The following is a 14770-nucleotide window of genomic DNA, read 5'->3' as shown; positions in this document are numbered from 1 at the left end:
TCAGCCTCATCTGTGCCAGTCAGATGCAGCCTCACCAGTGCCCATCAGATGCAGCCTCACAAGTGCCTGTCAGATGCAGCCTCAACAGTCCCTGTCAGATGCAGACTGCCTTTGAGATGCAGCCTCATCAGTGCCTGTCAGACGCAGCCTGCCTGTCATATGCAGCCTCACCAGTGCCCATCAGATGCTACCTCACCAGTGCCTGTCAGATACAGCCTGTCTGCTAGATGTAACCTCACCAGTGCCTGTCAGATACAGCCTGCCTGTCAGATGCAGCCTACCAGTGCCTGTCAGATGCAGCCTCACCAGTGGCTGTCAGATGCAGCCTCAGCAGTGCCTGTCAGACTCAGCAGTGCCTGTCAGACTCAGCAGTGCCTGTCAGATGCAGCCTCACCAGAGCAACAATCTTCCAATGTGCTACAGAGCTGGATTTGAATTTCCACAGTGGCCACAGTAACAATGTCCCGCATCCTGTGATACGTCACATTGATTCAACGTCCCGGCATTGGAGGCAGTACATTGTTACTACGACCGCCTGGATAATTCAGCTCTGTGACACAGGGAGATTGCCACTCTGCATGAGGAGGGAGGAGAGGAGGACGGATGACACCCCCCGTAATACGTGGCACCCGGGACTGACACCGTCCTTCTTTTGGTGCCATTATCGGCACCTTTTCATCTTTCAGTCGCATGCCGTAAACACTGTTTTCAGTCGATATGTTTTGTCGGCTGAAATTTCGGTGCACCTCTAGTTTTTTCTAAAGGTGAACTATCATTTTAAGCATGACAGCCAGGCAACCTGCACTTGTAGCTGAGGAAGCAAGCAACAGTAGCCTCACAAGCTCCTTAAGGAGGCCATTAAGGCCCTGTTCCCATTGAAAATGATGCAGAATCTCATGATTCTGCCTGCGATTCTGGATCACACTTAAATCGGGAGAAAATAAGCAATACACTAAGTATTCATTCTTAATGGTACCCCAAACATGGTTAGAACATGATTGCTGCGTATTTTGACATGTGACAAATACGCTACAAAAGTGCAAAATATGCACAGAAAAAATACTCAACGCTTAGCGCCCAAAAAATGCTGGAGCCGCTTCGAAGCGTTTCAAGTAAATGAGCTGCCCTATGCTCAACACGCAGAAATGCAATAAAAAAATGCAAGCGGGAACACGCGTTCTCGCTATTCAAAGTTTGATTCTATCTTGTCTATTTGATTTGTTTAAGAAGCAGAGCTAGTAAAAAATTCAGGCAAATAGGAAATTTAATAAAACTAAAGGCAACACATTTTATTGCACTACACAGCATTGTAGGTCATAAAGAATGAATTGGTGTTTCATTTAGAATGAATGTCACTGAGGTGCATTCAACATGCCTGTTACACATGCATTGTCACAGCAAACTCATGCAATTGAGTCCTAAGGCTGCATTCACATAGTTTCATAGTTGCTAAGGTTGAATAAAGACACCAGTCCATCCAGTTCAACCTGAGTGAGTGTCTACAATTGTCCCTATCCCTGTACATTGCACACTCACATCGTCCCCATTTATATACTAGAGCCAATTTTGGACAGAAGTCAATTAACCTACCTGCATGTCTTTGGATTGTGGGAGGAAACCAGAGTACCCGGAGGAAACCCACGCAGGCATAGGGAGAACATGCAAACTCTAGGCAGGTAATGTTGTGGTTGGGATTTGAACTTACTGCTAGGTGAGAATGCTACCCACTACACCACTGTGCCGCCCAGGGTGCCATTCACACTGTTGCTTCACACATCAAATCATGGGCAGAATCGCGGCAAATCTGCCCGAGAGTCAACACACTGCAGTGTGAATGCAGCCTAAATGTTCACCCTATGGGAAAAGCCCAACTAACTCACACCAAATCCAGGGGTACACTGTGCTACACCCGTGGTGTGGTCAAACAGCACCACATCAGGCCCTAGGCTGGATTTGCATCTATGCATGTTGCTTTTGAGCGTTTCTGCAGTGCTTTTTGCGGTGCTTGCCGTGTTTATGGACATGCGTTTTGCGTTTTTTTGGGCTTTTTTACAGTGTGGTTGCTTAGCAACCAGCTATATACAGTGTAAAAAAAAAAAAAAAACGTAAAATGCAAATTTCAGCAAAATCGCGGTAAAAACACGGTACTTGCGTTTTGGATGCAGGTCCATTGACTTCTATAGCATGCAAAACGCTGCATTTTGCATGAAAAAAAGTCCCCGACCCTTTCCAAAAATGCAGAGGCACAAAAATGCATTGATGTGAACATGTTCCATAGGAACCCATGTTAAAAAAATTTCCCTGCATTTCTGAAAAATGCAAAATGCATCAAAAAACTTATTCGTGTGAATCAAGCCTTATCCAGCAAGTACACATGTGCTGTGCAGAGTGCATGGAATAATAAATATTGTGGAGGAGCATTGGGTAAACTTACTTTTGACAAAAGAGATTTCACATGTCTTTTTGCCAAATAACTCCTTGCAATTAGTTCCACTGACAAAAACTAGAGGTTTTAAGCATTTGTTCCAAGAAATATATGTCCCAGGAAAACGTCCTTGTTTTCTAAATTCATTGCACTAATTCTTTCTTGTATGCCATCTATGTTTAAATTAGAACAAAGCCCCAGTTCACACTGAATGTGGCTTTGAAATCGCGCTACTTCAGCGCAATTTCAAGGCTGCTGGTCAGTGCGATTTTATGTGCGGCTTGCCGACATCTGTTGATTTCACGCACAGATGTCTATGTAAGTCGCACATGAAATTGCCAAAAATAATGCAGGAAACTTTTCAAAATCAGTGTAAGTTGGAATCGCACCGATTTGAACGGTTCCATAGGCATAAATAGGGTGTAACTTGTAATGCGATTTTAAACTGTTAAATTGCATGACAAGTTGCACCGGTGTGAACCGGGGCTCAAGGCAAAACTTACAGTAAGGAAAGGTTCTAAACCCTGTCAGTTTATATGCCATCTGTAACCCATTGTGTTGATTTCCCTTCTGACAAATACTGAAAACAGGAAGGGAGAGGAAATCCCTCTACAATGAGGGAATCCTGGGGTGTCACCAGGGTCATCTGAGCTAGTGTCCCCATTGGAAGATTTCCCTTCTACTGTTCTGGTGTCAACCCAAAATTTGGGATTTTCTTTTATTTTCACTTTCGATGATAATAGGACAAATAAAAGAGAGTGACTCTCCCTAATGGGGGCACAGACCGCAATAAAAACTGCCATGTGTTCTAATCCCTCTCCACTCTATGAAAAACTAAAAATGTGTGTTTAATTCACTACAGGGGGCTGTTCTGGTGTGTATGTTTCTTTCAATGAAATTTCTCCACTATAGATCCTAAAAAAAAAAAAAAATCACGTATCAAGAATTGGGAACTGCAGGGTTAAATGATTCAAGCTTTGCAGTGTACTTTGATTGGACAGGGTTGGTTCTGGCCCAGGTTGGGCTTGTTAGTGCAATCAGCTACTTTGTGGCTAAAGCCCATAAACTATATAAATCAATGCAGACGGAGAGACCTGTGAAATTATTTTTGGTGGAAATGGCTTTGTTTAATAAGATTGGTAAGTGAATGGCAAGAACTTCAAACAGTATCCATCTATGCATGCAGCTGCACATTTTTGAGTTGTGTTAAGCTATAGGAACTGTTTACCCATGTCATATTTCTGTGCACACACTTACTTTTATTTTGGCTGCTCTCCCAGTATCATGCTGTGATATTCAAGTTGGTAGTTTGCCTTGCAGCTTTGTTTGTAGGTTTAACTCCTGCTTTTGTATTTGATCAAGTTTGCTGAGTCCTAACAGATGTATTGTCCCTATTCACATGGGTGCCGAGGCCTGCAGCCCAATGGCAGCCTGTCCATAGAGGGCGCAAGAAGTCCCAAAAAATGTCCTTTAACCATTAGGTGTCCGCACTATAGCCGAAAGACGGCTGCAGCGTGGATGTCAACTGCTGGGAGGCTGTCCCTGGATGTCCTCCTCCTGTTTATTTCCCCTCTGCATGCTGCTGCGGGTACGCATCGGGGAAATTCTGTGTTGGCCCTGTCCCTTGGAGACAGCCAATCAGATCGTGCTAAATGGCCAATCACAGCGGCCATTTAGCACTCGCTCTGTGTCCAATGAGATGATCTCAAATGTAAACATGAGATCATCTCTCAATGCTGGCTCTCCCTCCTCACAGAGATCACATGTGAAGAGGGAGCGCGAACAGCTGTAAAGTAAGTGAAATAAAATTTAAAAAAGGCAAAAATAAAGTGCCCACAGTGCCACGTGTCCCCACTGACACGTGGCACATACGTGTCCCTAGTGCCATCTGTTGTCGGTGCCATTTGTCATCAGTACCACGTATTAGTGCCATCTGTCATCAGTGCCACGTCGTGTCACGTGTCATTGTCCTGGTGCTCCAGGGCATTCAAAAGTGTAATGGGTAGTCAAGAAGTTAGATGTGTAATTTATGCTCCTAGAACACGTGATGGCGCTCCCTGCATGTTTGGCCTCTGTATGTGGCCAGGCTGTGAAAGTCCCACACATAGTTATATAGTTAGTCAGATTGAAAAGACACAAGTCCATCCAGTTCAACCAAAGTATTACATGTGGTATCTTAATACTCAGGAGGGGTAACAGAATGTATTTTAGGGTGTCATTTGTGGTATACTCCACAGACGCAGTGTAAGTGCAGGGGGGCAAACTGGCAGCTTTTTTTATTTTTAAGTTGGTCTTGCCCCACCAAATAAATTATGAGCAGCAGCTGCCACTGCTGTAGTCTGTTCTATAAATATGAGTTGCTGATGTCAGGGTTCCCCTTTGCTGCAGAGCCAGTCAGTTTTTTCCCTCCTTTCATCTGGACACAAAGGTGTGTGTGTGTGTGTGTGTGTGTGTGTTTTTTTTTTTTTTCCCATTTATATAATTTAACACCAAGAACATAGCAATAACAGAAATTACAGTATGAAAATACTTTCTTCACAACATAAATGTTACAATATTCTAAATTATATTAGATAACAATACTAGTTCCTCAGCAACCCAAATGCTACCACCCTCTTCCTAACTCCCCCCCCCCATCCCTGCACCTTATGAGTGTACTTGTATCCACTAAATATACGAAAAAAGGAAAAAAAAAAGGAAAGAAAAGAGGGAAAAAATGATCCCTATTTAGATTCCACCTGAACAAGCTTGGTTCCCTTGTACAGCTTCTGCCAGTTCACTCTGGGAGGAACTAACAGTTCATCAACTGCCAATTACCAAGGCACTGCAAGTTCCTAGCCTGTAAAGTAGCACATGTGCAGCATCTTGCACAACCTTCTGCTTCCCTCGTAGACATTGAACCCAGTTCTACTGCTTGCAGAAATGCTAGCCCACCTGGCTGTTCTCTTCCTAGTCACACACATTCCCTAGGGCAAGGTTGGATGAAAACTTGGCATGCCACTGTCTTTAAGAGCACTGCTACAGCTGGCAGTCTTTCCCCTTGTCTGTACCATGCTAATCTACTTGCTGTATGCCCTTGCTCTCCAGCAGGGGACCCTCAAGGGCCACCGACCGATTCTCCTCAGCTCTGCTTCTCCATCTTCTGAATCCCCTGTTGGCCTGGCTCTTCCCTGCCAGTCCCCTAAATATTCAAAGCAAACCCTTCTAGCTTGCACCCACTATCCTCCAGAATGTTCTCCAACATTCTAAAAATGGGGAGGCACCAGCGAAACAGCCTATGGCTCCTGCTGCTGAGGTTTGTGTGTTGCAGAGAACAGTTAATGGGGTGTCTGTTTTTTGGTGTGTGTGTGTGTGGTTTATTATAATGTAGGGAATGCATTAAGGTAGTTGACTTTAGAACCCTTCAAGTGGCCAGAGGTGCCAGGTGCAGCTAAAGCCTCATTCACATGGGTGCTGAGGCACTGTCTGCATTTGTATATGCTTAACTGCATGGCTGCCAAATTGGGATGAGTGGTTGTTTCTATATTGGGTTGCCATAGATTTGAATGGGCTGCCTGCACACAGCAATTGGCTCCAGAGGCTCCATTCACCTGATTCTTGTTGCTGGCCAACCATTCCTGCTGCTTTGAGGTTTGAGTGACTAGCTGAGATCACTGAGTTTTCACTTCGATAATAGGTTGCCAGTGGCACTATTTGTGGCTGTTCAGATGATTAACTATGCTGATTACAGCTGGATATACACACCATGCATGCAGTGGTAACCCTGGCTGTGATTCACAAATGGCTGTGGCCACTGACATCCTGTTGAAGTGTAATGCCGCATACACATGATCGAATTGTCCGGCGGGCTTAGTCCGCCAGACCGCATTACACTGGACAATTCGATCGTGTGTGTGTGGGCTCCAGCGAGGTTCCGGCATCCGAAAGGGGCACACGGTTTTACTCAAACCTATTTGTGGTTCAGAAACCAAATGGGGACACAAGGCTCATTTTGGACCTAAGGTCCTTGAACAAGTTTTTATTGACAATCCTTTTGGATGGTGTCTGTGAACTCAGTAGTAACCTCACTCCAGAGGGGAGACTTTTTTTTAGCCTTTATCGACTATAAAGGAGGTGTACTTGCACATAACCATCTTTCAGGTTCCTACGTTTTGCAGTTCACAAATGTAATTTTCTCAAATCGCCTTTCAGGACAACCCCGGAGAGTGTAGCTCCACCTTGTCATTAGGAAACACATGCCCACTTTAAAAACACCTCCTCTTCCTCCATGGCTTCAGTTATTGTGTTTCCTCCTTGGAGGAAGCATGTGCCTGAACCAGGGGAGAGCTACACTCTCTGCAGGGGAGTAAGGCTTACCTTTCGTTACAGGTTGTTTCTTCTTTTGACCCCCAGCAGCATCTCCAGTGGGGGAGGACTCCTGGAGCTCCTGGTCCCGCCGTCTCACGGGAGTAAGGACCCTCGGAGTGCCGGCGTCGGGTGCCCGGTGTCCGCTGATTTAGCACAGGGAGGGCTCTGTCGCTGGCGGAGGTCGCTGCAGGTCAGCGGCGTGGCTCCGTTTTCGGCGCCGGGTCCCGGGCGGCGACAGCGTCGTTTACGGTGACGCGCAGGCGCTCTGAGGGGGCGTGGCGCCGTGGTTCAAGCGCCTGGAACGCAGGGATCATGGGGCGGGTCAGGTGACCGTGTGCTTCCGCTTCCGGCCGCCCCTGATGACGCGGCGGCCGGGAAAATTTAAAAAATGACGGAGCTGTTTGATAGCTGCCTCACTCAAGCGATGGAGGAGTGTAAACCAGCTATGGCGGAGACAGGCGCCCCTAGCACCGGTCCAGCCCAGGTACGTAAGGTGCACTGGCACCCTCTGCTTCACTGTTGGGCTATGTCTTTGTCTGTTCCCCCCTCTTGTGGGCCTGTCGCTGCAGGTCAGAGGTGACTTCGCTCTGACCTTTTGCAGCTTGGTTCTGGGGTCTCACTAGTGGTCTGTTTGGTGGTGGGTCTCTGCACTGGCTTGGTGTTAAAGCGGGAGTCCACCGGGACTCCGCGTTTTTTTTTTTTTTTTTTTTTTTTAAAAGCCAGCAGCTACAAATACTGCAGCTGCTGACTTTTAAAATAGTGACACTTACCTGTCCAGTGCGCCCGCGATGTCGGCACCCGAAGCCGATCTGTAGATCGTATGTCGGGTGCTGTCGCCGCCATCTTGGGTATGGGAATCAGGAAATGGAGCCTTTCAGGCTTTATTTCCCGGTTCCCTACTGCGCATGCGCGAATCGCGCTGCGCAATAAGGACAGTCCCCGCTGCCTCTGGGATCTGTGTTTCCCAGCAGGCAGCGGGGCACTTGCGGAAAGGGGCGGGCACTTGCGGAAAGGGGCATAATATACGCCCCTTTCCGCAGAGAGCTATGCCGGAAGTGGGTGCAGAATACCTGTACTGTACAGGTATCTGCACCCCCCTCCCCCCCTGAAAGGTGCCAATTGTGGCGCCGGAGGGGGGGAGGGTTCCGATGAGCGGAGGTCCACTTTAGGGTGGACCTCCGCTTTAAGCAACTGGTTGTTGAGAGCTTTTAGTGAGTTAAACCTGCATGTCGTTTCAGGAAAAATCACTAGGAAAAGCTAGACCAGGTCAGAGAAAATGTCCTTCTTGCAAGACCCCCCTCAGAGATTCATGGCAGAAGGCAATGTGCAGAAATTGTATCAGAGAATTGGTGGAAGAGGAAACATCCCAGCAATATAAGGATTTGTTTTCTTCGGTTAAAGAGCTGACAAACTCCTTGAGTTCAGTCAGGTCCATCCTGATACAAAACCCTTCCGCACAGACCGAGCCTCAGAACTTGCCGCCCAGCCCCAGGGCGTCGTCGTCCAGACAGGTGGATACCAAGGATTCTGGAGACGAAGGGGGTAGTACTCTCATCTCCTTCAGGGATTCTGAGGAGGAGGAAGAGGAAGAAGATAGCAGGGGCTCTAAATTCAAGCTATCACTAGAGGAAGTAGATGACATTCTTAAAGCAATCTACACTACTCTAGAAATTCAAGAAGAAAAAGTACAACTGTCAATTCATGACAAAATGTACCAGGGGTTGGACGAAACAAAACAGAGATTTTCCAGTCCACAGGGTCCTCTCAGATTCAGTGAGAAAAGAGTGGAAGGACCCAGAAAAAGCCCCTTTCTTCTCTAAAGCTCTCAAAAGAAGGTTTCCCTTCGAAGATAAAGACTCAGAGGTTTGGAACAAAAAACCCAGAGTCGATGCAGCTTTCTCGCAGGTATCCAGACGAACGGATCTAGCCTTTGAGGATATGGGGATCCTTAAAGACCCAATGGACAAAAAAGCTGACTCCATCCTTAAAAAGGCTTGGGATGCTGCGTCAGTCAGTCTAAAACCAGCTATGGCAGCTACGGTAGTGGCCAGGAATCTGGAATGTTGGGTAGAGAAGCTGAAGAGCCATATTGAAGCGGGGACACCCCGCAAGGATCTCTTAGAGTCCTTTCCACTGATCCTGAATGCAGTCAAATATATGGCGGATGCATCAGCAGAATCGGTTAAACTGGCCGCTAGGTCTTCGGCTCTTGTAAATTCAGCCAGGAGAGCAGTTTGGCTGAAAACATGGTCTGGGGACACTGCTTCTAAGGTCAAACTGTGTGGTCTCCCCTTCTCGGGTGACTTGCTCTTTGGACCCGATTTAGAGTCTGTGCTGGATAGGACAGCCGATAAAAAGAAGGCTTTCCCAGCTAAGAAAAAGCAGGTTGCCAAAAATAATTTTTGTGCTTTTCAGCAGTCCCATAAAAAAGACCAGGATCGCAAGAGCAGATGGGGTTCACAGAAGGGCAAAGGCAAGGGTGGAGTCCTCTTTAGATCTCCCCCAGAGCAGTCCCCTAAGAGCAAGTGACAATATCTCCCCAGTGGGGGGGGAGACTGTCAGCTTTTCGCGAACAATGGGACAGGCTGTCTCCAAATCTGTTCGTGAAGAGTATTGTCGATCAGGGGTACAGGTTGGAATTTTCAGAACCACCCCCGAGCAGGTTTTATGTGACAACATTGCCAAGGGATCAGGAGAAGGCCTCTGCAATGAAGCTTTTGTTACAGGAGCTGATACAGCAAGAGGTTCTGATTCAAGTCCCAGTAAACCAGCAGGGCAGGGGTTTTTACTCATTTTTTTTTTCTGGTGAAAAAACCCTCAGGGAAGTACCGTTTAATCCTGAATCTGAAAGTTCTGAACAGGTTCATTCAGTACAAACATTTCAGGATGGATACAATTTTCTCCATCACAAAGTTGTTGACCCCAGAATGCTTCATGGCATCCCTGGATCTAAGGGATGCCTACCTTCATATACCCATTCATCAGGCATCGCAGCAGTTCCTGCGCCTGGCATTGAAGGTGGGGAGTTCGGTATGGCACCTCCAATTCAGGGCTCTGCCATTCGGACTCTCGTCCTCTCCCAGGGTCTTTACGAAGATTATGACAGAGGCTTTGGAGCCCCTGAAGTTGAAGGGGATTCCAGTTGTCCCTTATCTGGACGACCTTTTGTTTTTTGCAGACTCCAGGGAGCAGGTCCTAGTCAATCTCCAGAGGGCCCAGTCTCACCTCGAGGGCCTGGGATGGCTTCTAAATCTAGAGAAGTCCATCCTGACCCCCCTCACAGGAAATGAAATTTCTGGGGTATACGTTAAATTCGATTCTCCAGAAAGTTTTCCTGCCGCTGGAAAAACAGGAAAAGTTGCAGCTAGCTGTACAGCGGATACAGAGCAACCAGACAGTCTCAGTCAGGACGGCTATGGCAGTTCTGGGCCTGCTTACGGCAGCAATCCCGGCTGTTCAGTGGGCCAGGTTCCATTCCAGACCCCTTCAGAGGGAGGTTCTGTCAAGCTGGTCCCATCAGAATCCTTTGGAAAAACAGCTAAAAATTTCATCAAGGACGAAAAGGGCTCTTTGGTGGAGAGACCAGGCAAACCTCTCAAGGGGCCTGGTGTGGACCTTTCCTGTGGACAAGCGCCTTACTACAGACGCAAGTGCCTGGGGCTGGGGAGCCCACCTGGATGGTCAGACATCTCAGGGGGTCTGGTCCAAGCAGGAAGCTCAAAGATCATCCAACTGGAGGGAGTTGAAGGCGATCTTTCTGGGATTAGTGGCCTTTCAGCAGAGTTTGAGAGGCCACCATGTCCAGGTGTTGTCAGAAAACACAACAGCGGTTACCTACATTATGAAGCAAGGGGGAACCAGAAGCAGGAGCTTGATGGAGCTGGCCAATCTGTTGTTAGCCTGGGCAGAGCAGAACACAGCTTTACTATCGGCAGTGCATCTGAAGGGCTCTCAGAATTTGTTTGCGGACCTCCTAAGCAGGCGCAAATTGCTAGAGGCAGAATGGAGTCTGAATCAGGAAGTGTTCCTGATGATCTCCGAGGCCTGGGGGGTTCCACAGGTAGACCTTTTCGCCAGCCAGCAGAACTCAAAGGTGGACAGATTCTTTTCTCTTCACCGAGAAGATGCGGCAATAGGGTTGGATGCATTTGCTCACCCCTGGCATTACCAGCTGTGCTACGCCTTTCCCCCCTTTCCTCTAATTCCACTAGTACTGAGGAAATTCAGGGAAGAAGGGACAGACTTAATACTAGTCACTCCTTTTTGGCCAAAAAGGCCTTGGTTCGCGGGTCTTCGAAACCTAGCCTCAAAGCCCCCATGGAGGTTACCACTCAGAAAAGATTTGTTATCCCAGGGGACAGTAAATCATCCAGAGGTGGAACTTCTACAGCTAACCGCCTGGTTTCTGAAGAGGACCTATTAAAAGCCAAAGGTCTCTCAGATAAAGTAGTAAAGACCCTGCTGTCTAGCAGGAAGGCAGTTACACAGGCAATTTACATGAAAGTCTGGAAAAAGTTCAACTCCTGGTGTAGTTCTAGAGAGCTCAAGGTCAAGAGCACGGTGTCCGTATTGGAGTTTCTCCATGAGGGAATGGAGAAGGGTCTCGCAGCCAGTACCCTGAAGACTCAGGTGGCTGCCTTAGCAGTTTTCTTTGAAAAGACTTTATCTAAAACTTTAATTTCTAGATTTTTTAGGGCTCTTGCTCGAAGTAGACCAGTAGCCCTTAAAGACTTTCCCAGTTGGGATTTGTCTACAGTTTTACAGGGTCTCTCGGGAGCACCGTTTGAACCCTTACAAGAAGCTTCTTTTACAGAAGGTGGTTTTAAAACCAACCTTTTTGGTGGCCGTCACCTCGGCCAGGAGAGTCAGCGAGCTCCAAGCTCTAGCTATTACAGAACCCTTCCTTAGAGTTTATCAGGACAGGGTGGTACTGAGGACGGATCCAGCATTCCTACCAAAAGTATCCTCAGCTTTCCATCGATCGCAGGAAATAGTGTTACCTACATTCTCTGCAACCCCAGCGAATGCAGGAGAGGAAGTTTTTCACACATTGGATGCGAGAAGGTGTCTATTAGTTTCTGAAAATGACTAAAGATTTTAGAAAATCAAACGCCCTTTTTGTGATTTTTTTTTTTTTTTTTTTTTTTTTTTTTTCTGGATCACGCAAGGGGGAGAAGGCTTCTAAAAGTACGCTGGGTAGGTGGCTTAAGTTGGCTATAACAGAAGCCTATAAAGCAAAAGGAGAAATACCTCCCTCAGGTATTGCTGCCCACTCTACTAGATCCACGGCAGTTTCCTGGGCTGAAAGGGCCGGTGCAACGCCTGAACAAATCTGCAAGGCTGCCACTTGGTCCAGTTATTTGACATTTCTCCGGCACTACCGGTTAGATCTACTGTCTGCAGCAGATCAGGCCTTCGGCAGGAAGGTACTGCAGGCAGTAGTCCCGCCCTAGGGTAAGTTTCTCGGTTATCCTCTCCGGGGTTGTCCTGAAAGGCGATTTGAGAAAGACTAAGTTAGACTTACCGGTGACGGTATTTCTAAGCCTTTCAGGACAACCGTTACTTCCTTCCCTAGGTTATGCTTAGTAAATGTATTAAGTTCTACCATGGTGTTGTGCTTTCTGTGCTTTGTTTTCCAGTGTCGGAAGGCCACAATAACTGAAGCCATGGAGGAAGAGGAGGTGTTTTTAAAGTGGGCATGTGTTTCCTAATAAGGTGGAGCTACACTCTCCGGGGTTGTCCTGAAAGGCTCTTAGAAATACCGTCACTGGTAAGTCTACCTTAGTCTTTCAGTTTGTGGCTCTACCCTTCCAGCTTGCTACAGCTCCCTAGGTTTTCACAAGTCCTAGCACCAGTACTGGGTCTTAAGGACCCAAGGGATCCTGGTGCTTGGGTATCTGGACGACCTCCTGCTCAGATCACTCAGTACAGGCTCTAGAACAGAGCATAATAGAACACAGTGAGGTATTTGAAAAGCTTAGGATGGATCACAAATGCCAAAAAGTCAGCTTTTGAGACCAACTCAGTCTGAAATATTGCTTCTAAGCAAGCAAGCAAGAGTATTCTTGCCACCTGGAAGGATCAGATGTGTCAGATAAGGGGCACCAGACAACCCTCAATTTGGCTCTGTATGAGTCTTCTAAGGAGGATGGTATCCTCAGTCAGTGCCCTATGCCCAGTTCCATTCCAGGCCTTTACAACAAGACTATAGAAATGCAGTAAAAGCCCCTCTGAATCCACATTACCCTATAAATTATCAAGCAATGACTGATGCGTTTATCAGAAGGGATACCGCCAAAAATACCAATAGTTAACCATAAAAAAAAAATGGGGACAGTCACCAGACAGGTAAAAACGGGAGGATCAATTGCGAACCGTATTTGAAAATTGATATAAGACTTTATTGATGAAACATTTCCAGGCGTTGGGTTCACCAGAGGCAGTATGAAAAGCCCTCTAGTGTACCACAATGTATCAGTTTATTTTAAAAATACAACTGTGACACATTAGACACAAATGTCATTAAACACTAAGCTCAAACAACCCCCCCCCCCCCCCCATACACTCCATATCCCAAGTCCTCCCCCCAGATGGGAATAATCAATGGGTACTTAAAGCTGGAAAAAGTCACACAAAAAACCCTGTTCTCATCCAATAGAATTTTATAGCGGTTAAGTTGGCAGCAGTGTCCACAAGGGCTATTGATTTACTGTCAATAGCAGCCTTCTAGTGGGGCAAATGGGGGGTTATAAATGACTGTTTGGCTCCTAACTAGGGATGAGCTCAGTGTTTGAATCAAATGCATGTTCGCCTCGAACACCCGGTGTTTACCCGTTGGGTGAAGCCAGAACTTTGTGGGGTGTTCGCGCCATATTTGTGTGGCGCTCATGGCCAACAATGCAGTGCATTGCTGGCTGATGATTGGCCCAGCATGCACTGTGACCCGCATGCTTGGCCAATCACAGCGCTGGCAGTGAGGAAAGCCATAATTGGCCACAGGCAAGATGCCTGTAGCCAATTATAGCTTGGGGGGTTTAGTACACGCCCCACACTATATAAGGCCGCCTGCGCGGCGGCCTTGTGTAGTGACGCATTCATAGAGGATAGGCAGGGACAGTGTCTACATTTCTTGTGAACCTGGCGCAGTTGCAGTCGGTGTATTGTGCCCCCTGCACAGTATACACCTGAAGCTACCCCCAATTGCTCTTGTTGTTCTAGTCCTATACCACAGGCAGCTGCAGCAGTTAGTCGGTGTATTGCGCCCCCTGCACAGTGTACACCTGACACTACCCCAATTGCTTGTGTTCTTCAGATCCTATACCACAGGCAGCTACAGTAATTAGTTGGTGTACTGTCGTCTGCTCAGTGTGCACCTAAAGCTACCCCAATTGCTGGTGTTCTCATCTCCCTGCAGGCCGTTAGTATGTCTGTCTGAAAGGCCAACAAGGAGAGAGTCACGAGCCAATAAAAGGGCAAGCAGGCTGTGTCTAGAGGCAACAGTGCTGGCCGTGGATACAGTGCATCGCCATCAGCGCATGGCCATGGGACATGCTTGACCTTATTTTCGGCAGCTGGACATGTTGAGCCGCAACATGCTGAAGACTTCGTAGAGTGAATGACCAAGCCCTCCTCATCGTACTGGCAAAGCAACTGCCAACGCGTCCTCTTCCCTTGTCTCGATGGCATCAGTCACTCCTTCCCTAGACGCACCATGTCCTCCTGAGGAGTCCCCCAAGCTGTTTGAGCAGTGTTGGGTACATGCTCCAGGAGGATATCCAGCGTTTTGAAGGCTCTGATACCCAGCTAGAGGAAGGCAGTAGCATGAGCCCAGAGGGGATGCTCAAGGACGGCAATCTGGCAGGCATGTTCCACAAGCTGCAGCATACTGCCAGGATTGCTCCAGTGATCAAGAGGGAGGGGATGAGGTCACCGACTCAATGTGGGTGCCTGAGAGGAGGAGGCACATCTCCAACAAGGCAGGATGCCCTCCAGGGGCCA

The 14770-nt window shown here is 47.5% G+C and overlaps 1 protein-coding gene across 1 annotated transcript in view; it reads left to right on the top strand.

Moving 5' to 3' along the window:
- Nucleotides 1-3489: 3489 nt before the first annotated feature.
- The window catches only part of LOC143926987 (uncharacterized), an 80769-nt gene continuing 69488 nt past the window's right edge, over nt 3490-14770 (top strand). Inside the window, exon 1 of the mRNA XM_077450997.1 lies at nt 3490-3564. Within this exon, the coding sequence (XP_077307123.1) occupies nt 3504-3564 (61 nt within the window). The 5' untranslated portion in view covers nt 3490-3503. The remainder of the gene's footprint in view (nt 3565-14770) is intronic.

Source organism: Lithobates pipiens, unplaced genomic scaffold, assembly GCF_037356315.1.
Source record: "Lithobates pipiens isolate NorthernLeopardFrog02 unplaced genomic scaffold, aLitPip1_a1.2 Scaffold_23, whole genome shotgun sequence".
Taxonomy (NCBI): Eukaryota; Metazoa; Chordata; class Amphibia; order Anura; family Ranidae; genus Lithobates; species Lithobates pipiens.
The sequence above is the reverse complement of the archived record's forward strand: the minus strand, read 5'-3'. Positions and strand labels throughout refer to the sequence as shown.